General features: G+C 40.1%; 1 protein-coding gene across 1 annotated transcript in view; it reads right to left on the bottom strand.

The window, feature by feature from the left end:
* Positions 1-23,730, bottom strand: part of EGFLAM (EGF like, fibronectin type III and laminin G domains) — an 84,783-nt gene that overhangs the window by 49,773 nt on the left and 11,280 nt on the right. Inside the window, 6 exon segments of the mRNA XM_067545354.1 lie at positions 5,665-5,800; positions 6,309-6,426; positions 10,089-10,115; positions 12,588-12,671; positions 16,799-16,912; positions 19,512-19,566. Coding sequence (XP_067401455.1) covers positions 5,665-5,800; positions 6,309-6,426; positions 10,089-10,115; positions 12,588-12,671; positions 16,799-16,912; positions 19,512-19,566 — 534 coding nt within the window.

Genomic DNA, 23,730 nt, shown 5'->3' with positions numbered 1-23,730 from the left:
TCCCTTGGAACACTGAGAATAGCTCTTTGTGCTACAAAACTGTGTATAAATTTGACCCTAATAAAACAGCTTAAAACAAGCTACCTGTGTATGAGGAAACCAGAAAACTTCCAAGGTCATTTTCTGCTCTTAAGTTACAGCAGTGCATCTCCAATGCAGCGTATAGAAAATCAAGGTGTGAGTGCAGAATTTGGCCAACATTAAGAACATAATCAAACAGAGATGTTTTAAAATATAATAAGCCATATGGGCCAAATCAGTGGGGTTGGGTTCACTAAGAGCTGAATTTTGTCCAGTGTGTGTCTAGAACATTTGGGTTGCTACTTTATAATCTAATCTAAAGTTTAATTGAATTTAGAAAAGGAAACCTTCAAACTATAAAGAATTACAACTTTATAAGCACTTGAACTTTCTTTTTAAATGAGCTGGGAATGATTTAGCAGAATAAAACATCTGCTAATAATCCAAATTTTATAGTACTTAGCCCCTTTAAGCCATGTTTTTACTTAGCCCAAGTAACAAGCTCAGGTCTTCAAAATACTACTTATAATGCTCATATACACAATAAATATATGAAAATTTAGACCATTCATATTTGCCATGAAAAAATACTCTACATATGAGGTAATTCACTATGGGGCATTATTATTATTATTTATATCCTGCTTCTCCATTCTATTATGATCATGCCTCAGAACCCAATCAGGGTCACACTGTACTATGATAGCATTTCCCAAACTTTTGAAAGTTGAGCCCCCTTCAGAAAAATGAAACCAATCATGCCCTCAATCATGTATTGTTACAGGCCTACCTGCTTCCTTCATGTATCTTCCCTAGCTAGCCCTTCACACATCTCTCTCACACACGGTTTTCCAAAGATGTAGCTCTTCATAATTTGATACTTCCTCTCTTTTCCTTCATGGTCTGAGCAGTGATATAGTTAACAACATTGACACTAAATGTATCCTTGTAGGCACTTGAGTTAGCACTCATTGAACTGAATGGGGCAATCACACTTCAGAGCTCTTGATTCAGGCTCTCTGCAAACTCAAACAGATATCGCTGCATTACTTACATTCAGGTCATGATCTGAAAGTCTTCATTACATTAGAGCTGAGGAAAACAAACCAGAATTCCTGTTCCACAGAAAATTATAACATTTCAACATTTGTTTTCATCCAGTAACAGTGTGAAAAGTTGAAATATTAGAAATTTTCAATTTGGAAGTATCAAAACATTTTATTTAGACATTTCCAGTTGAAATATACATTTAGTTTTGGTTTGTTGAACCAAACTGCAACATTTAACTTTGAGTTCATTCAATGTTAGACTGCATTTACCTATGGTGTGGTGGTGCCTCCTGGGAGTTGTAGTTCAAATACCTCTTGTACTCTATGGGCTGGACTCACTGGCCAGACAACATCTCCCATGATGCACCCCAGTTATGTGATTCCCAGGATATAGCATGACTCAGTAAAAGGAAACCACAGTGCATCATGAGAGATGTAATCCAGTCAAGGAGCCTGGACCATAGGAGAGAATGGGGGCATAAAGCACCTGAACTACAACATCGCTGAAAACACTGCATCCTGAAATATTTTGGTTCAGTTTAACTGAAATATTTTGATTTGGGTTGAACTGACCTGAAATAAAATATTTTGTTTTGATTTTCCCCAATAGAAAAATAAATTATTTTTGTTCAAAAATCAAAAAGTTACTGTGTAAAATTTCAATTGTGTGCAAACTGTATTTACCATTAAAAAAAACCAAATAATTTCAAAGGGAAATTCCTGACCAGTTGTACTTCACAACAATAAAAGCCAGAATTACCTTTTTTTTAAAAATGAAAGTGGAGACTCTGGAGAGCAACTGAGAAATCTGTCCATGCCCCCTCAGCCAACTACTCTTTTATGGCACACTACACTTTAAAAAAACACTGTACTAATCACTGTACAAACAACACAAACACAGTCCTTGTCCCGGGACCTTGCAATCTAAATTTATTCTACCTTCTGTGACCACAGAGGGCTCTGTGTGTGTGTGTCTATGGACTACAAGATCCACCAGCCTTTCGACCCCACAATGTGGGGATGACACAGCGACAAGTGTGACTGTTAGGCTGCAGTGGGGCCAGGAGAGAGAATTTTCCCATGGAGATTCTCACTGTGAAGCCCAGTTACTTGGACTGTGCATCAGGGAAAGGATTTACACCTACATGAGTCTGGGTGATTTCTCCTTGAGTTGAGGTTTAAACATGTGAGATACTTTCTGTAGTGAAGACAGAGTACATTCTACCATATACACTTTGTTTTTTCTTTGCTTGCATCCATGGTTAGAGTGAGGAACAGACCGCTGTTGAAGGATTCAGTTTACCATGCTATGTCTACTGAAATAACCTGGGCTCTAAGTGATAATTCATTATTGCAATGGAATTACTCACAGAAATCAAGAATTCCTTTTGAAGGGAATGGAACACCAAAAAGAAGTTCATTTTGGTCCCAATCCTCCTCTCAGCATGGCGCTCTGGGTGCAATGGAAATGCATAGGGGGAACTGGGAAGGGAGCTACCCACCAGACCAGAGCCTTTTCACAGCTGTTGCTGTAACCTTTAGTTTCTTGCACCATGCAGCCTTCCTACTCCATTCTGCAGGTGTTTGAGGGGAAAACAGGGGAAAGGCACAGCTGTTGACACTCCAGGCAGACCCTCACCCTCTGTTGCCAGCTGACACACAGAGACACAGTACAGCTCAGCTCCTCACCAAGCAAGGGGTGTTTGCCTATTGCACAGGCCATCCCTCAACTCCTGCTCCTTGAACAGGAAGTTGAAGTTGTGGTTCACTATTAATGGCTCCTCCATTGCCACCAGCTACAGAAAAGGGAGTGAAATTTTCCCTATATCTGGAGATTCATATTAACAGGTGTCCTCTGCATCCATGTTTCCAAAGAGACTAAATGGAAGAAGCCTACTCATTAGCAGCTCACTTATTAAGAGATGTATGCAGCTGAAATACCATTCATATTGTAAAAAGCTATTAGCCAAAATGCGAATTCTGATGAACTAGTTCCTCTAAACTTGGAAGTTCAGTTATGCACCCAATGGACTAGAACCTTGGAGTATTTTAGGGAACGTGCCCATTTCACTTTTCAGCTCCAGCTGAATTTTCTGGATTGTGTTAGCTATAGGCAAGTCCTTTACAAAAACCCAGCATAGCTGAAGCCCAATATTTTACCTCACACAGATATGTTACTTGTCAAAATATTCCTCACCATGAAAATTTAAAATGATTCCTGCAGGCTTCCAAGAAAGAAGCCACTTGCCTGTTAAGGCTTAACAACTGTTCTGTTACATATTCCTTAAGGACTGTACTGGTAGATAGGTATTTTACAAGTTAGCTCTAAATCAGACTCAGACATGCTCAAGTAATTAATTTATTGACTTTTCGTGAGATTTTAATCCCAAAATTCCCAGATGGACAGAATGAAGACAGTATGGTTTCCTGTCTGTGGCAGACTCCTTGGTGTTGCTTTTCTAGGATACGGGTAAGAAAGTTAGCCCCAGGGGAATGAAATGATTCAAGCAATTTCATCGTTTCTGCAGGCTTGTTGTAACAGAACAAGAGATTCACAATCCAAAAAAATCAGAGACATGCACAGAGAAATACAACTACTGATTCTGCAAAAACAGAGTATTAGACTCGAAGAGTACTTATTTAAGACAAGGAAGTTGATTCAGAATCTACTTTTCTTTTCTTTTTTTTTTTTTTACACCAGTATAATCCCACTGCCCTTCACTGGTGGTATTGCTGATTGATACCAGTGAAATTTAGCCGTTCTTTTGTATGCAGCAAAAGGAAATGAAACTGAAGTGAAAAGTTTCATTCTAATTGCTATTTAAGGCTTACGGTTCACTGAACTTTTTCCAAATACATGTACTCAAGCATCCAAATGAAAGAGGGTATAATCCCCAAAATGACCAAATACATTTTGAGTTTTATTTCAAAACCTCTGTCAAAACAATATTATCAAAACAATATGCTGTTAGCGAATTCCTTTCCAACGTCTGGAAACAACTAGACACTGAATTTCAATTACTCACATCTCTTGACTTACAGAAGAGAATGCAAGTATGTACTCTATAGCTAAGCAAAATTATTCAAGGATGCATTTTCAATGTGTCACATGGGGAATGGGATGCCCAGCTTCTATTTTCACTAATGGGCAATGGGTATTATGAAGAGATGCACATAAACCTACAGACTCCTCTTCCTAGGGTAAAGAATGAGGGAGAGAGAAGCATAATCAGCCAGAACTTGACCAAATCCCCTTCTAACACTTTCTGCTGAATGGAGTTAAAGAATGAGAGGGAAAGATTCAGATCACTACTACAGTGGGAAAATAGGCACTGGAGCAACCTCTTGATAATTCTAAACCAGAGCTGGCCTTACATGGTGTCCGCTAGATGTCCTTCATTCTCATGCTGTACTAGCTCCAAACGCAGTAAACATTGTGTCGCTTCAAACCCATTGAACATCAGGCACTCCGATTTGAAATTCAGAAGCAGGATTTCAGCATGGGGAATTCTTTTTCATTACATCTGTGTTTCCTGGACTGTAATTGTTCTGTGGCACTGAGATTCAATGGTTTGGGTTTTTTTATTTTACAATACCAAACTCTTTTTTTTAAAAAAAAAATATTTAAATGTGGTTTCCCTGGTAAACTGAAGGATGGGAAAAAAAGATGTTTTGACTTCACAGCACACAGCAGACCAGAAGCAAATCTGTCTTCTTGCCTTATAACTTTCAGTGAAACTGATCAACATACATTCAATAATCAACATATGTTTAATGGACCAAACCAAAGGAAGAGACATACCAGTATGTTGTGCCCTTATATGTGCAAGCACACGCAAACGTGCTTGCAAATATGGATTTGCATGCACAAACGGATAATTAGCTATTATAGCATGTTTGTGCATGCAAATACACAGTTGCAAGTGCAATTACATCTTGCTGACCACTCACATACTTCTTATAGCTGAGGCTCAGGAAGCAATTTTACAAAATTTAGCTCTTTAATATACTATTGCACATTTTATAATTCATGATAGAATCTCCTTGAAGGTTTTCTAATAATTTTACATAAAAACTAGGACAGTAACAGTAAACGAGTAAAGAGCACGTAGCGGTCTGAGATCTGTGAACTCAAGATACCATCTCTTCTTATATGCTTACATGACAGTTGAAATTAGCAGAGACAATTGAGCTGACAGTCCCTGCCTTTCTACCTCAGAGTGCTGGGGGCAGGGCAGTTTCAGGGGAAGGCCCTTGACTCTGGAATTCTCTTCTCCCCTTGGGCATGAGTTTGATGACTTTCAGAGCATGTTTCAAACCCTGTTTAGTAAGGCTTTCCCCAGAGAGAGGGTATTTTCTTTAAGGCAAAGGGTGGGAGTTATTGCTGACTTTATATCAATTGAGATTATCTCTGGTGCTGTCTACATTTTTACAGCAAATTTCACCAAGAGAGAGAAAGTGATAAATGCACTATATAAAATGAATAAATAAATAATGAGGGGCATCTGCGGATTCTGTGCTGAATTTAATAATAAGATTTTGAAATAAATGTAATGTACATATACTGAAATTCAGATCCCATAGACAGATTTACCTGATAAACTCCAAGGTGTAGTACTGAACTGGAGAACTTCCTTCACTGACTCCAGGTTTCCATGATAGCGCAACCTCTGAATCAGAAACTACAATGACCTGAGGCTGATAGGGTGGTTCAGGGGGCATGCATTTATCTAAGCCAAAAGAATGGCATGTAATCATTATTAGAAAAGCAGACAGATTTTATAGTCACAAAACTCAATACACACACATCCACCCACACACCCGGCTTTGAGAATCAAATTGGTTTCTTACCATGAAACAAGCATACTTCTAAAAGTGTAATGTTAAAAATGTTTAAAGTGCTGTATATGAATTTAGCTAGGATATACATGCTGCATTGTGGGCAGGAAATATGCTAGAGGAAAGAGGTTTCCTTTTTCAAATGCCCTTGCAGGCATTTATAAAGGGTTCAGAAGGCATCTGGTACCTAAGGTGGCATTTATCCTTTTAAATCTTTTAATAATGTTACTGGCCATTTTGCCATTACAAATACATCCTGCCCTCTGACATGAGCGACTTTGAGCCAATCAGAAGTTTTAGCTCTCACTCTGTGTTTACCTGCTGCCAGTAAAATGAAATGTCTTGGATTAACTCTGCCCCAGCGGTTTCATAATGGAAAGCTATTTACACAGATTTTACCTTGGGATAAGGTTGTGATGTCTCTTGGCATGCTGGGTCGTCCTTTTCCTGCCCAGCCATAAGCTCCTACACTAATGCGGTGTGGAGTGCCTGGCTTTAAATCACCAATAACAACTTCCTGTTAGAGACAAGAAAAAGAGGATACAAAAGAGTAACAGATTTGCTTCATATAACTGAAAATGACATTGTGTATTGTGCTGCTCCAATAGGAGAATCCCTTCATGCCTTTTTCCATGCAGGCCCCCAGGAAAATTGCATTAATGCCTTTTCAGTACACAAACAAAATACACAAACAAGGTCACGAGTTTCCTGACAAACTAGTGTTACTCCACAGGGATCTACAGAACTGGCCTAGACCCATTTCTCAGCATAGTTCAGAAGTTTGTAGACAGTTTTATGAAGTTCACAATCACACACTTTGGCTGCTGAAATTTAAGTCACATAGTTTCCTCTCATGAGCCAAATGCTGGGGTTCGTTTTCTGTTTCCAGGGAACTGTAGCTGCTTCTGAGGGTGAAGATATGTGCAGCAGTGTGAACTGATGACCTCTGCTTGTACATAGATCAGGAAGCAATGGAAGCAGATGCCCCCTGAAATTTTCCTCACACACTCTCCTGCTACTGCTATCAATTTTGACCTGAAATTAGTGCCTCCCTTTGTGGAAGACACAGGCACCTTGCTTGTCTCTGTGCCACCATCACAAGATAGGTGAACCCAAAGGCAAAACTGTCAACTGCCATATGGAAGGCATTGCTGAACTCCAGGTATGATAATTTTGTTATATGTGATCATGTTTACAGGGGCTGTTTAAGACTCCCAGCATGACCAAGTATTTATTTCACTGTCTAGTTCATTACAGAGCATGTACTACCAGTCAACTGGAACTATTCAGATCTTGTATTTTGGCTCAGCCAAATAAAGATAGGGCCATGTGCAAAATTCAGATGCTGGTCAAAAACCTAGAAATTGGAAGTGCTTGGATATAGGTTTTGATTTGGGCTCATCTTCAATTATTTCACTGGAAACCATAAATCACATCTTGGCTGTGGTTCCAAAGATTAATAAAAGTATTTACATAAAGTCACTAACTGGACTGGATGATTTTATTTTATACGAAAGATCTATATTGTATGTATGGAACAATATACAGACATGTATATGAAATGTTAGATCATAGTTCCTGACTCTGGAGAGATGGTTTAAACAAACAGAAATATCAGCTTCTACCACAAATTACTTACTTTAGTATGAAAAAATGCACTTTTAAAGAATCATCCAGATATTTAAACTATCACTCACAGTGCATGGGAAAATTCAGAGAGTTCCTTTCCCCTAAAGTTAAGAGCAACTTGAAATAGCACTTCCAGGGGCAGCAAGCTACTGAAAGATCCTAATAACTTATTAACTGCCAGCCTCCTGATGCTGATCTTTCTGATAAACTCTCCTTTTTTATTCCTTTGGGTTAGTACTGTACTAGTCCAATAATTCTACTGCCTGATATTGCTACCTCCAGTCCCAATCCTGCAGTGTGTTCCAGAGAGGTGGACACCATAAGCTCATGCATAGTCCAATTGACTGGACAGAGGTCCTGCCACACACAGTGTGTTGTAGAATCATGGTTTTGCATTATAATGTTAGAAGGTTAATGAAAATCATAGGAAGTACTTTTAAAGCAAGTTAAGATATGTATCTGCTTCTGGACTGAGTTCCACCTTGTTATACCATTATTGCATCTTAAAATATTTGCTGTGTTGTGATACTGGAGGTACAGGGGGCTGAAATCTCTATTGCAATACATTGGCTGTATCACAGCTACTACAGAAAGGAATGCCAAAGTTTAAATGGCATACAATGGGGCAGAATTTGACCCTCTATTTTATTAAAACATTATGGGCCAGATCGTCTACTGATAGGGTGACCAGATGTCCCAATTTTATAGGGACAGTCCTGATATTCGAGGCTTTTTCTTATATAGGCTCCTAAAATTCCCCACCCCCGGTCCTGATTTTTCACACTTGCTGTCTGGACACCCTACCTACTGGTGTAAATGAGAGAAGCCCTGTTGAATGCAATGGAGCTATGGCAATTTACAGCAGTTGAAGATCTGGCCAAACATAAGCTTTGCAAAATCAGCTCGGCCTAACTTTGAATCGATCACAAATTGTATTTCTCCTAGCAGGGTACACAAGCTCATGGCTATTCATTGTTCTCTAAGTCCAGGCACTTGACCTTCCACCTCTAAAGCCCCAAGTCCAAGGCTTACATATGTACTTAATGTTTAACATGTGCATAGTCCCACTAAACTCAAAGTGACAAGAACCTTAGTAGGTGCCATTATATTGTATTTCCATGTTTGCTATTATTTATATGTTCTGTGTTGTAAAACAATAACAAGACCAGATATAATACATGACATCCAATTTGATAATACTTATACGTATAGACTGGGCCTGATTCTGCTCTCAGTTACAACAGTGTAGGTGAAGAGGGAGCTTCTTTGAAGTCAATGGAGTCAGAGCAGTGTAAATTAGACAAATCATGGAAACCCGCCCACAGTGTTATTGCAGATTTCTGTTTACTTTGGTGACTATAACAGAAAGCATTTCAGCAAGAATGTCTGAGCTCAACAGCATTTCCTGGGGATTAATGACCAGCTGGGATCTGATTAATCCCAGCAAGTCATTAATTCTCTAAGAAATGGCCCATCTGAAGTCATTGTTATCAGATGTATAGACGGGTCAAACCTGGAACCTCACGTCTGTAACCCCTTCAAAACCTTGCAGACCAAACCCAACCCCCCAGTTTTATTATCAAATCAGATCCAAAACTAGAAGCAACCCATTTTCCTTCTTCTGGTTTAGATACAGCCTAAAAGTCTCCTAAGGATAGTGATTCTCCCAAGATCTAGGAAAATTTCCATTAATACAGATAGTGTAAATCAAATGAAATCTACTAATCTCACACGATTTCCACCATTTCTGGCCAAAATCTCACACAAAAGAATCTGTCAATGTTGACTCCAAGCCTATACCTTGGTCCTGATTCAGTCTCAAACCAAAACCCTTCTATAACTGAACAACTCCTAGCCCATCTCTGAAACTAAACCCTTTATGGTTATTGTTTATGGGAAGCGGAATGGTCTATTGCACTGAGCACAGGACTGGAAATAAGTCACCAGCAGCAAAAGTCATAAAGAGGGTTTATTTTCTATACAACATTGTCTTTTATCTCCCATTCCTGCCTTCTTTTTATGTGTTCCCTCTGCATCCCCTATTCCTGTGTCCTATTCTCTTTTTAGCTCATCTCAGACCTTCTCTTCCCATCTCTTCTCACACTTCCTTACTGCTCTGTTCTTCCCTTCTACCCACACGGTATATCTCCCTTCCATCCTCTCCCTATTGCCTGACTGCTAGTCTCACCCCCCTCTGCCTGGCTGCTCATCTGTCCTATGGCCCTTGCTGCCTGACTCTCAGTCTTATACTATTGATCTCCTCTATCTAAGCAAGGCACTTATAAGTGTTTTTGATGATTAGTGTGGAAGATTATCCATCTCTAAAATTGAGATAATAATGCTTTCTTACCTATCTGCTCTGAGCATTAGTTAATGTGTGTGGCACTTTGACTATGAAAAGCCCTATTTAAGTGCTAAGTAGTATCATTATTTTCATAGATTATGGAGCATTTTAGTGCACTGCATCTGAATCAGTGAAGAGGGAGGTTCTAAATGTTCTGTCTTATTTTGGATCACAGCTGTGACAGTTTCAGGAAGTGCAGTACTTACAAAAATCGCTTGTCCATCAAGTTGACCCTGGGGAAAAAAAGCAGAACAGGACTTGTTCACAAAGTAACATACTTAAAGTTGACGGCAAAGCATAAGTGATGGGTCAGCAAAGCCAGATATGACCAATCTATATATTATATTAGATAATATACTTTGTAACTGCCAAGTATGTCTGTGATGATCAGAATACGGACAGATCCTAACCACTGAGCCACTGTTCTCCCACGGAATAAAATTCAGCATGGGCAGGGCTGAGCTACAGAAAGAATGACCTGTTTGATCTCTATAGGTACCGCTGTACAATAGCTGGGAAGGGTAATTCCCAGTTTGAATAGATGTTCACGTGTTAGGTCAGTTCAAGCTAGTGCCTAAAAACAGCAGTGTAACCATGGCTACGTGAGTAGTAGCTTGGGCTAGCTGCCCACATACAATCCCACCTGACCCTCTTGGGTAGGTATGACCACACTGCTATTTGTGAGCATTAGCTCATGTACATCTTCCTGAGCTGGGAATTCCACCTCCCAGCTGCTGTGCAGACATAAGCTATGAGCACTTTTGGCAACAGAAGTATTTTTAGGAAAAAGTAAATGAGGAACATGGGAGATGAACATAGGAGAGGCAAAAGATAATGTATAACCAAGTAATAATTAATCATGACAGTAAAACTCCTTCCTTTACCATGATCCCATAACTGTGAAAAAGCCATGAGATTCAGGAGAAGCCAAAGAAAGTTAGTATAAGGCAACTTCCTTCTTTTTCACTCCATCCCATCTTGTGAAGAAGTTTGCTAATGCTCACCTACTTCACCAGAATACCCTTCAAAAAGAGCAATAAATCCCTTCCCCTGCCCATAAATGTTTGAATTTGATGCTCAGTGCTAATTTCTAGCCAGTGCACTACAAGGGAACATTCCTAATTGAGCCATGTGAAAGGAAGAATAAAGAGGAAATAGTCAGAAAGAAGGAAGAAGATTGATTAGGAGAGGGGGAAATGGGGAAAAGGAGAGTGAAGCATATGAAAGTGAAAAGAAAAGGGATGAAGTGGGTAAGAAAAAGAAGATAATAGAGGAAAGGGGAAAGAAAATGGGAGGTGATGGGGAAAAGACAGGACATTTTTTGAAAGGATATAAAACTTCCAATTCCTGAAAATCCCCTGGGAAAGAGGAACTTGCAAGTTTGCCATTTTTTCTGTTGTTAAGGGTTATTAAACTTTTCATCTCAAATTTTCAGTGGTCAGAGTCTCACTTGGAATTTGCCAAAATTCAAGTCTATTTGCTCAGACACTTACCACGAAGGCACAGCTTTAGACCTCTAAATATATAGAATCATAGAATTGTAGGACTGGAAGGGACCTTGAGAGGTCCTCTAGTCCAGTCCCCTGAACTTATGGCAGGGCTAAATATTATTAGACCATCCTTCACAAGTGTTTGTCTAACCTGCTCTTAAAAATTTCCAATGATGGAGATTCCACAACCTCCCTAAGCAATTGACTCCAGTGCTTAACTACCATGACAGTTAGGAAACTTTTCCTAATGTCCAACTTAAACTGCCCCTGCTGCAATTTAAGCTCTTTGCTTATTGTCTTCTCCTCAGAGGTTAAGGAGAATATTTTTTCTCCCTCTTCCTTGTAAAAACTTTATAGGTACTTGAAAACTGTAATCCTGTCCCCTCTCAGTCTTCTCTTCTCCAGACTAAACAAACCCAATTTTTTCAATCTTCCCTCACAGGTCATGTTTTCTAGATCTTTAATCATTTTTGTTGCTGTTCTCTGGACTTCCTCCAATTTTTCCCCATCTTTCCTGAAATGTGGTGCCCAACACTGAACACAATACTCCAGTTGAGGACTAATCAGTGTTGAGTAGAGTGGAAGAATTACTTATCGTGTTTTGCTTACAACACTCCTGCTAATACATCCCAGAATGATGTTTGGGTTTTTTTGCAACAGTGTTACACTGTTGATTCATATTTAGCTTGTGATCCACTATGGCCCCCAGATCCCTTTCTGTAGTACTCCTTCCTAGGCAGTCATTTCCCATGTTGTATGTGTGCAACTGAACACTGAACTGAATTTGGAACAATCAGTTGCACACATACATGGAACATGAAAAAGCAAATGGAGGCATGTGATTACTCTTCCATTTTTGCATGCACAAATGAACCTTTCCCAACTGAAAAAGTGAACTTGAAACCAAAAGTAATATTTAAAGAGATGCCACAGGTAATTGCTATTAAAACCCAGAGCATGTCCCAACAGTTCTGAATTAAAGACTAGCAGGTACAAAATCATTTCTCAGCCTTCTGATTAGATTAGAGCAGTGTCATATGATTTCCTCTTTGCCCAGCAATCCCTGTGGGTTTGAATATGAACTCCATATGTAGTTCACACAGCCAAAGAAGTCAGAGTTCCAGATTCTTATTACAGAAGTACCACCAATTCTTAAGTCTCTCAAAATTCCAAAGGCTCTGATCATTCTGACAATGTATAAAATCAGATACTCACCATGCTGAGCACATCCAGGCTAAGGGGGACATCATGTGAAAGCTGTTTAACTGGTTTATCAGCCTCGAGCTCTGAGTAAAACACCTTGAAGAGATGTAATTAAGGTAGTGAAATTTAGAATTTAGTAAATTTAGAAATAATAAGTAAATTACTATTGCATTACTGACAGTGGCTGCATATATACCCTTTGCCGTTCCATAAACACACAGAGAGTTAGCGTACATTGACATATTCTTCAAACTTATCAGGGCTTGTCTACACACCAAAATTACATAATTTATAACGTGTTAGCTGATACGATGCTAAACACAACTTAGCACTTAGTTGCAGAAATGAACTGTTGCATTTAACGCCGTATCAGAGTGGACCCTAGAGTTAACCATGATCAGCTGACACAACAGTCCTCATCTATACTGATTGTTGAACCTTGTGTTTAATATGTATTTTAACATATGTCATATCCCAGTATAGACAAACTCTCAGTGTGCATGAGTTAGTTGGCATTCAGTGAACTTCCTGGTATGGTAAAATGGGGTGGCTAAATTCAGCAAAATGCCTCCTGGACTAAGAAGGTGTAACTCCCATGGAAGTCTCTGGGCTGCATTCAGCAATGACATGAATTGCACTGTAAGTTATACATCATGGGCAAGATCCTCAGCTGGTGTAAATCTATTGAAGTCAACTAAGGAGCTGCCTTCTGTGTAACTTAGTAATAAAACTGGTGAAAGCTGCAAAGTAGTGTAACTTTCACCCACTGGACAACCACACACAGGACTCATCTCTCTGTGCCTCTATTCCCCATCTATAAAATGGGGATGACCCATTTCTTCCACCTTCTGTCTGGCCTATTTATTTAGCTTACAAACTCTTTAGAGCACGTACCATCTCTTATTTACGTTCGTTCATACATTCTTAGATTGTGAGGACTGAAGGGATCATTAGATCATCCAGGTTTGACCTCCTATATAACACAGGTTAGAATTTTAGCCCTGTATTGAGACTAGTAACTTGTGTTTGACTAAAACATATTTTCCAGAAAGGGATCCAGTCTCAATTTGGATAGATCGAGAGATGGAAAATACACCTCTTTCTTCCCTTGGTAGTTTGTTCCAATGTTTAATCACCCTCATTGTTAAAAAATTATGTCTTATTTCTCATTTGAATTCGCCTGGCTTCAACGACAAGTACAGTAGAACCTCAAAGATACAAAGACCTCGGGAATGGAGGTTGTTTGTAACTCTGAAATGTTCGTAGCTCTGAAATGTTCATAACTCTGAACAAAACGATGGTACAATATCCTGCTGGCAGTGTCTTCCCACTGAGACTGGGAGAGATCTCTGCCAAGGTGGCACTTGTCAGCACTGCCTGGTTTGCAAGCAGCTTCCTGCCCTATTCCTGTTTCTTGCCTTTGGGCTGAACGGGGGAGGGGAGTCTGCACTCACCCTTGGCACTACAAGCCCCAGCCCTCAGCCACCTCTTGCCAGAGCTCACCCCACTCTGTGTACTGTCCGCCGCTCTCCAGAGGCAGCATGTGGCAAGGGGTTGGTTCCAGCCTGCTGCCAGCATCCCTCCCTCCCCTGTCCTGTGCACTGCCAAAGGGGCAGCCATGACCCAGGAGTGCAGCCACGGGCAAGGCTTGGGCCACATTGGTGTACAGGCTGTGGCCCTTTAAAACTTCTCCAGAGTGCAGCCTCTGGCTCCCACTCCATGCCAGGATTTGGCTGCAACAGCAGCAGCTCTTAGAAGCTCAGTTTTTCCTGAGCTCAGGCTCCTCTGACTGAGTCTGGCAGAAGGGGCTCACAGCAGTGAGCCTGTGAACCTCAACATCTTCACCTTCTACCTGTAAGTGGCTGTCCCTCACATGACAAGTGGAGTCGGGGACAGGAAGCCCAGATGTACCAACCCTTAAGATGCAATATAGGCACAGTATAGTATTTGTTTTTGTTTTTTCCCCCTCCATTGCTGCCTGATTGCTTACTTCTGGTTTCACATGGTGTTCAGTTGACCAGTCAGATTGTAACTCTGGTGTTCATATCTTTGAGGTTCTAATGTAATTGATTCTTGTTATGTCCTCCTCTGCTAGATTAAAGAGCTTTTTAGTACAAGGTATTTTCTCTCCATGTGGTTCTTTTCTGCACCCTCTCCAATTTTTCAACATCCTTTATATAATGTGGACACCAGAACTGGATGCTGGTATTATAGTATCAGTCTTACCAATGCTATATGTAGAGGTAAAATTACCTCCCTACTATTATTTGTATTATCATGGATCTCTAGGAGCTGCTACAACACAAATAATTAATCAATAATAAGAATAATTCAGTAGATGTTCAAGACAAGTGTAACTTACACCACCAAGGGAGAAAAAGATAGGGCATAGCAGGAAAAGCAACTAGCATGGAGGTTTAAGGTGAAACAGCCCCTCACCATCTCAATTTATATCAGCACTAAAGCAGTTGAACATTTTCTGTCATACTTTTTTCCTGATGGAAAACTAGATTTTTCATTAAATAGACATTTTTCATTAAATTGTTTGCTTCCCTTGAAAATTGTTTTGCATTTTTTCCTCTGAAAATTACAATACAAATTATTTTTTTGGGTTCCATCAGCATTTTCCATGGGGAAAAACAAAACTTTTTTTGACCAGCTCTTGTCTACGCCATCTCCCAGGGTCAAGTTCACCCCTGGCAAAAACAGCTCCCATTGATTTCAATTTAAGGGTTACATTTGGTTTCCACAGAATATGAAATTAGTGCACATTTCATTTGTTTTGCATACAACTGAATGCTAGACTTGTGCAAAGTTGCACTGCTTTGCTTCTGAGACCTACTGACACCTATTTTATAAACAATTTACAGCAGCACAGAATCATAGAACTATAGGGCTGGAAGGCACCTTGAGAAGTCATCTAGTCCAACCCCCTGCACTGAGTCAGGACCAGTATACAGTACTTAGACCATCCCTGACAGGTGTTAGTCCAACCTGTTCTTAAAAACCTCCAATGACAGAGATTCCACAACCTCCCTCCTATTCCATTACTTAACTATCCTTATAGTTAGATAGTTTTTCCTAATATCAAACCTTAATCTCCCTGGATGCAGATTAAGCCCATTACTTCTTGATCTACCCTCAATGGCTATGGGGAACAACTGATCATTGTCCTCTTTATGACCACCCTTAATGTATTTGAACACCATTATCAGGTTTCCCCTCAGTCTTCTTTTGTCAAGACTGAACATGACCAGTTTTTTAACCTTTCCATATTTTTATATATCACCACTGAATTTTATTCTAAGTGTCTATTGTTAGAGCAGTGGACTAGGTGTCAAGATAGCTGGGATCTATTCCCTCCTTTGGCACTGAATCACATTGTGAACTTGTTAAACCACTTAAATTTTCTAGCTCAAATTCATCCTTTGCGTGGAGAGCTGACACACAGCCCTTCTTGATATTTAAGGCTCACAATGGGGCTGCATATGAGACCAACTAGCTGCATGTATGTATCGCGGGTCCCCGTATACCCCATATGCACCATGGAACTGGTCTCCTTCCTGGTCCATGTCCTGCAGAAACTCAGTTTGGAGATAGCCAGAGAGGGGAATCAGATCCACATTTATGCAAATCTAGTGGACTCAAAGTCCAGCACAATCAGCACTGAAGGACTGTGGATGCTATTCCGGTTCATAGACTGAAGTAAAATCCATGGGGATAGAGTGCTGAGTGAGACCTCTACATCCTGGCCCAAATACTCAGGTTTGATGAAGGTAGAGTAAATTTCACTCTTTGACCTGTGCCTCTGCTTACCAAACTGTCGAAAAAGTATAATATTTACCTGCTCTACTCTACCTTATTGGAGAGTTCTCCTAATTAACTGTAAAGTACTTTAAGATCCTTGGATGAAAGTCACAGAAGAAATGTAAATTATTGTTAATACATGCTTCTTGCAGCCACACAAAGTTCCCATCAAAGCTTGCTTCTAAAACATAGATGCTTGTTAATTGAAGACTCCATACTATCAGTTACAACTCAGCTTTTCACTGTACTCTTTCTAGACAACTCTTGTGTATGGTTCTGAGTCTGGGATCCAAAGTACTCACCTTGCTTTCCCCTACCGTTTGCACTTTCCTTGGGAGTGATGCATGGAGTTAAGACTATATGATATATTTGGATTCTGTGCTGTACATTTCTAATAGAAATAGAGGTTTACTTACAGTGTATCCTGTAATGGTGCTGGCATGCTGCCTTGGCATTCTCCATTGTATGCTGAAAGCTGTACAGTTCAGTGAATCCACCAGTATATCTAGAGGAGGCCCCAGCCTATCTGCCTCAAAGCAAAATGATATTGTGTAAGAAGTTACAGGAAACAAAATTCTCTTGTCTATAATCAGTTGAGGGGCATATCTTTGAAGAAGAGTATACATGTGCTGCCCTACTCTTTAAAAACCTTCAAAAATCAGACTGGCCTAATCATTAAAGGGCCAGATTCTACCACTCTTGTTCATGTCAAGTAGCTCCTTATGACACATGCTGCTCATGTGGTGTTACTCAAAGTGAGAAGTGGAGCAGAATCTGACCCAGAGTTAATTTGGGTGGATATATCAACCCAACAAAGTACATTTCCTCCTTTTTCCATTGTATCTGCAACTTCTGCAGCACACCAGTTAATCTATTTAGCATTAGTGGTGCTAATTGAAATTCCCTGGGACCCATGCCTCTAGCCATGCGTGCAACCTCAAAGACCATGTGAAGAAAGGGGCATGTGTGAGAACTTATCTTCTCTGTAACCAGAATAAATCTATGGTGAAATACAAACTTCACCAGTTGGGTTAAAGGATTCTTTAATGTGTTTCATAATTTTTGTACACATAACATTTCTTTGATGGTCTTGGCAAAAAAATAGCTTGCAATTAACTGAGGAAGATTATTAGCTTTAATAACAAAGGCACTTTATCTGGTAAAATAATAAGGATCACAAGTCAACCGCTACAGTAAATTGAATAAGCACTGACAAGAAACTCTATCATCCTGAGTCAAACTGCAAGGAACATAAAGCACTGGGTGAGCCTCTCTTGTAATTGTAATCAAAGTACAGGGCGGGTGTCTAAGTTCTGGAAGCAAAATGAAAGATCCGGGTGTTTGTATGTGTGCGTCCAGGTGCACAGGTATGTGCAATGAGCTCCATTTAACTGGAGAAAAAGACAGTGATAACAAATGTTACCATCCAGGATGAAGGAATTTTAGTCACTGTCTATGAAGTCTTACCGCAGAATACAACAACTCAGCACCCCGAACCCACAGTCTCTTAGACAATATTTCCATTGAAATCATTGGGAATTTTGACTATGGAGTATGGAATCAGCCCCAAGATTTTTAACACAAATTCGGTAAGTAGCCAGACAACTAACAATACTCTTGAAAGCAAAAACACATGGTAAAGACCCTTCATAAACAAGTGTAACAAAGAATTGATGAACATTTGCTGGTTAAAATAATTTTTATGGCAACTTTTATTTCCCTCATGGCAGCAGTTTTATTATATGTAATGATGTTATGACTTTATCTGCCATAAATGAGAGGGAAGGCTGAGAAAACCTGATTTTTCAACTAGTTCTAACAAAATACCAAGTGAAATCAAGTTATTTTAAAGGTCATTTTTAGATGTGAGACCAGCCTAAATCAGATTTACACTTGTCATTTCCACCAATTTATTTGATTTGAAGCTAAATACAAAACTTAACACCTTACAAATACTCACCAGAATTGATCAGCAACGATAGTTTAGGACAGAAGCTAACACAAGAGTACAGCTGACATTTACGTCTTTTAAGAATTTACTCTTCATTATTCCACTACTAGGAAGCTTTTGGTTTTATACATTTTTCTTTCATTGAACAAGCAGTTGGGGTACCAAGACTACTACTTATGATAATCATGTAAGTTTCATTGTTTACCCTGTCCTCTTGTCCATTTCTTTGTTTTATCTGCTACCAGCTATGGTGGTTAAAAGCTATACACAGCCATAATAATACAAATAGACAAGATTTAAGAAAGCACCTGGTGAATCCGTTTTTGTCTCCTTGTAAGAATTGTACTTTGTACCAAATCCTACAGTCCTTGTTCAAAACAAAATTCTCATTGACTTCAATGGGAATTTTGTCTGATTAAAGGCTTTGTAAGGACTGCATTAGTTGGACCCCCTTATGAATAATTATGTCTTTTTTGTTGAGATAATAGGAACAAAACACAACTCAGGAGAAGGGGCAGAACCTGTTGTGTGTTAAAGAGTTCTATTTCCAAGACACTCCAAGAAATTTCCTCATCTAGTTGCATTTGAGACTAAATTTTGAAAGCCAGTGCAGGAGTAAAATACCACTGTGAAGCTCTTGCGGATACAATAAGGGAGTATTGCATCGAAAAATAAAATTAGAGTAAAAGACTTGAGGTCCAATCTTGCAAAACTTTCCTCACATGAATAGTCCTTACTCACAAAAACAATTGCATTGAAGTAAATAGGAACATTCAAAGGAGTAAAGACTCTTACTTAGGAAACGGAAACCTTGGGCCAGAAACCTTGTCAGCCCCATGCCACAACTTGTGTGCTGAGCAAGCAGCACAAAGGGAGTGGAAATCTCCTGCAATTGCCTCGCTGGGCACACCCGCAGCATGATATAGAGCTGCTGGAGTCGTCTCTTGTGCCTCCCTCCTTGCAGCCCCTAGAAGGGATGGATGGAAGCTCTAGCTATCCCGAGGCCAGCTGGCATATGGTCTCTAGGAGAATGTCACCAGTCGGTGCAGTTTAGAGCAGCACATGGGCTTCTTTAATCTTCACCTGGTTCTGGGACCAAACAGAGAATCAGACCCTTTTTTCTATACCCAGCAGTAGCTAGATGCAGCGGAGAATTTGACCCTTCTAGTCCATTTTACCAACTCTGTCTTCTTTCCTGCATTCAGGATCATCAACTTGACACATATTGAAGTACTGATATACAAGAACAAGACGACATTACAACCCCCTTGGAAATAAAACAGAAAGAATATCAGAAAAGCGAAACCTATTGGAAACAGTACTAATACTTAGGTAACCTTTTACATTTAGAAAGTGCTTCTCAAACTTTAACTAATTCTCACAATACCCTGATGAGGTATTGTGAGAAGTATCAGAATTATATAAATAATGAGGAGAAATTATGCCATAAATATTTCTTAGACTTTGTAAACCAATTCACTTTGTATTTTTGCCCCTCTTGTGCTTACTTTTTGTGGATGTTCTACCAAACAAGTTTGCTGTTGTGCAGAAACAGCACATTTTAAGCAACTCGGAAGAATATCCTGGAAAGTTGATTTCAAATTAATAATTTCAGGTGTGCTGCAGATCAATAAAATTGGCTGCAGAAATTATTTGGTGAATAATTTGGCTTAAGAAATAGATTTAAAAGAAGTCATGATCCATTGCAGACAATTTGCAAACACAAAGAGGCAAAACTTTTTAATAAAAGGTCCACTACAAATTATTCACCCAGATCCACTATGCTTTAGTAACTTCAATTTGCAGACCATGAAACAGATACTGAGAGCCAAATACCACTCTCAAATCTGGTCTACAAGTAAAATTTAAGGCAACATAGCTAATGCACTCAGGGATGTGAAAAATGCACACCCCTGAGCACTGCAGCTATGCTGACCTATACCCCTGGTATAGATGCAGCTACATTGACAGAAGAATGCTTCTAGCTACCATCACTCAGGGAAGTGAAGTTGCCATAGCGATGGAAGAAGCCCTTCTGTTGTTGTAGTGCGAGTTTATACTATGGGGTTTCTGCAACTATGCTGCTGTAACCCCTGTAGTGTAGACAAGCCCTCGGTTACACCAGTATATAGCCAGAGTAGCTTTGCTGTAATCAGTGGAGTAACTCCTGATTTACAGGACTGAAAATGAAAGCAGAATTGGGCCAGAGAGGTTAAAGACTGTATTCAGCCCCACCTAAACTGAGAGAACTCCTGATAACTGGGTAGATCATGAGGGCAGATGCTGGAGATATGAACCATCTGCTTGCAAACCCAATGCTTTCACCAGCCAACCACTTCCGGGGCCTAGCATTATCTTGCTGAGTGACCTCTGTCAACGAACTAGGATCATATGTCCCCAGCTGTTTATGTGACTTAATGAGATCCTGACCCATGGCACACAGACGGGGGGAAGGGGAAGCTCTCTGGCTTGCTCCCCCAGCCTCCCATCCCCAACTCCGTGGAAGACACTCTGCTGGATTCTCCCCTCCCCCCAACAATACTGGAGAACAAATGTGCATGTTAATGCTGTCTGAGGCCAGGTCTACATTACAAACTTACATCGGTATAACTACATCGCTCAGGGGTGTGAAAAATCCACGCCCCCTTAGTGACATAGTTATATCAACATAACTCCTGGTGTAGACAGCACTATGTCGACAGGAGAGCTTCTCCCGTCGACATAGCTACCACCTTGCAGAAGTGGATTAACTACACTGATGGGAGATGCTCTCCCATCAGCATCATAATGTCATAACGGAAACGCTACATTGGCACAGCTGCAGTGTTTTAAGTGTAGACCTGCCTTCAGTCACTGTTAACTTGTACAGGTTCCCTGTCATTCTGCCCTGTGCACATTGACTCCTGAATCTGCCCAAATGGGGGTGTCAATCTTTGCAGCACAGAAGGAAAACTTGAACAAATTAATGGTGATGTGTTCAAAATTAACTTGTGTGGCTTTGTTTCCAGTCCTGGGGAAGGTGTTTTTGGATGGGAGAGAGTAGGAATATCCAGTACTGTGTGGATTATTTCCCCCAGCCCAGGTCTCCTCACTGTCCCTGTCACAAATCCTGCATCTTATAGATGGGCTTCCACAGTTTCAGAGAAATGTATGAGCATGCAACTGGGCCTGAACTTCCCCTTTCCACACTTTCTGGGCTAGGATCTGCACGTGCAGCAGACTTCAGCTGGGGAGAGCTTTTGAACCCAAGTAACCTAAGTCATTTGCTGACTACACTGCAAGTTAGTGGAAGAGATGTGAACAGACCCATGTGCTCCTAACTCCTAATTTTAGTTCACGAGAACAATCTCTTTCCAAACAGGACCAGACTCTTCCATACCAAAAATACAATAAGGGAACTAGTCATGGCTCTGGATAAACAGGTCACAAAACAAGGTACTTTATCTAAAATCTATGTTAAACATAATATTCAAAATGATAGGTGACTCAAGAGGCTTGAGAATTAGATCAGAAAGACTGTCAGGCAGGAAACAAGAAACAGATCCAATATCCATCCCCATGTGTTCTAAAGATTGGTCACATTAATGATTCATCTATTCGCCTCAGAGTGGTCTATGAAGTAAAATTTGAATAAAATCAAAGAACACACAGAGCCTAGCAGACAGTACTATAGTAAATAAGACATGAGGGGTACACTTACTACAATAAAAATAAAAATCATTCTGTACAAATATAGTAGAACTCTTATTTTTTTCCTCCTAGAACAGGGTTCTGCAACCCAAGCCAGACACAGAAAGTTTGGTGCACTCCAAAATGCTTTTCTGAAACACAAAGTGGAAGCAAGTGATCCCAAGAAAAAGTCTGTTGATTTATGAGGAACATGGTTACACATGCTAAGACCATAAAGAGGAAGAACTATTGCAAAACCATATATAAGATGAGAAGACTGGGAAAGAACTAGATAAGGAGCAACAATGGTGAACTAAAGTTGCTGGATTTACTTCACTACATATTATTGTTTAAATTATTGTTATTATGTTAATAGTCCCTAAGGATCTGTAGTGCTAAGAAGACAGCAAAGTAACTACAACTCTGGGAAAATTTACCAAAAACAATTCCCACCATGACCAGTGGGAGCTGCAGCACAGACATGGCTCCCTCAGCCAGAACTGATTTTGCCACCATTTCAAAGAAGCTTTCTGCAAAGCAAGTCAAATTAAAATGGTGATGCAAAATGGTTCCCGCCACAGAAGCCTTGTTTACAGTGTGATTCCCAAGTGTTTTGACACTAGTTGAGCTGAACTGGTGCTAGAGCCAGTGGAAGTGTTTTTGTAAACTACCACCTGTGCTCTTGTCCTCTATTTGCCTGTGATGTACCAAGTAACCTGGGGAATAAAGTGAAATAACTCCAGGTTTGCACTCCTTCAGGAAGTCCATGGTGATAATGTGAATTCACTCCCTTGCACTTCCAGTGTGTGGCTATTAAGGCTCCTTCTAGATTGCAGTCATGGGGTGTGATTTCAGATAGACTAGACATTCCCGAGATATCTTTAATCTCACTAGCTTGGGATCCCAGGCAGTGAAGCCGCTGCAGTATATGTTTCAGCATGGGCTGTATAAGCCCACCTGGGACTCTCTAGCCCACAGGGAGGCATGCACTGCCATGGCTTCACTAATCTGGTGCCTGAGCTATTGAGATTAAAATTAGCCCAGATATGTCTGCTTGAGCTGCAGTCATGCCCTGTGATTGTAGTCTATGTTCAGATATGTGGTTGCTCCTTGCAGAGATGCTAAAGTAGATGGCAGAAGGAAAGCACCCTTCTTCTCTTCCCCTTGGACCACCCACAGACTTCCCTGTAGTGATGGGTAATTACTGAAAAGAAATCGAGCTTTAAAATAATTTTTTGAGAATCAGTATATTTCGGATGTCACTAGCATTCAGATCTATATAAAAAAGTAGCTGTAGATGAACTAAATTAAAATATCTCAGGCAGCTTTACAGTCTCATTGAAATCAGTGGCAAAACTCTCATTGATTTCCGTGTGAGCTGCAAAAGGTCCATCATTTGTGGCAAAAATAAACAATGTCAGACTTTTATTTATTTGATTTCTACAGACTGAACTAGGTTAAACAAACAGTGCTGTGGGATGAAGATGGCATGACAAATCAACAAAAGTCAGGAAGTCTTAAATAAAAAAAACGTGGCATCTTTTCATCTTTTTCAAGTTTGGTTCAACTACTATTCAGCAGCACTGCGTAAGAAAGCAGGAATCTCCCAACCACTGAAGCATTTAGAAAATGATGATAAGCACTACACAGCTTTCTTTTTAGCAAATGCATTCTTCAGCCAGTGCCTCCTGTTGCTGGTGGTGTTGCACAACATTGACATAGGCCAAA

Source organism: Emydura macquarii, unplaced genomic scaffold, assembly GCF_026122565.2.
Source record: "Emydura macquarii macquarii isolate MOO-44397 ecotype Brisbane River unplaced genomic scaffold, CSIRO-AGI_Emac_v2 contig_1045, whole genome shotgun sequence".
Taxonomy (NCBI): Eukaryota; Metazoa; Chordata; order Testudines; family Chelidae; genus Emydura; species Emydura macquarii.
The sequence above is the reverse complement of the archived record's forward strand: the minus strand, read 5'-3'. Positions and strand labels throughout refer to the sequence as shown.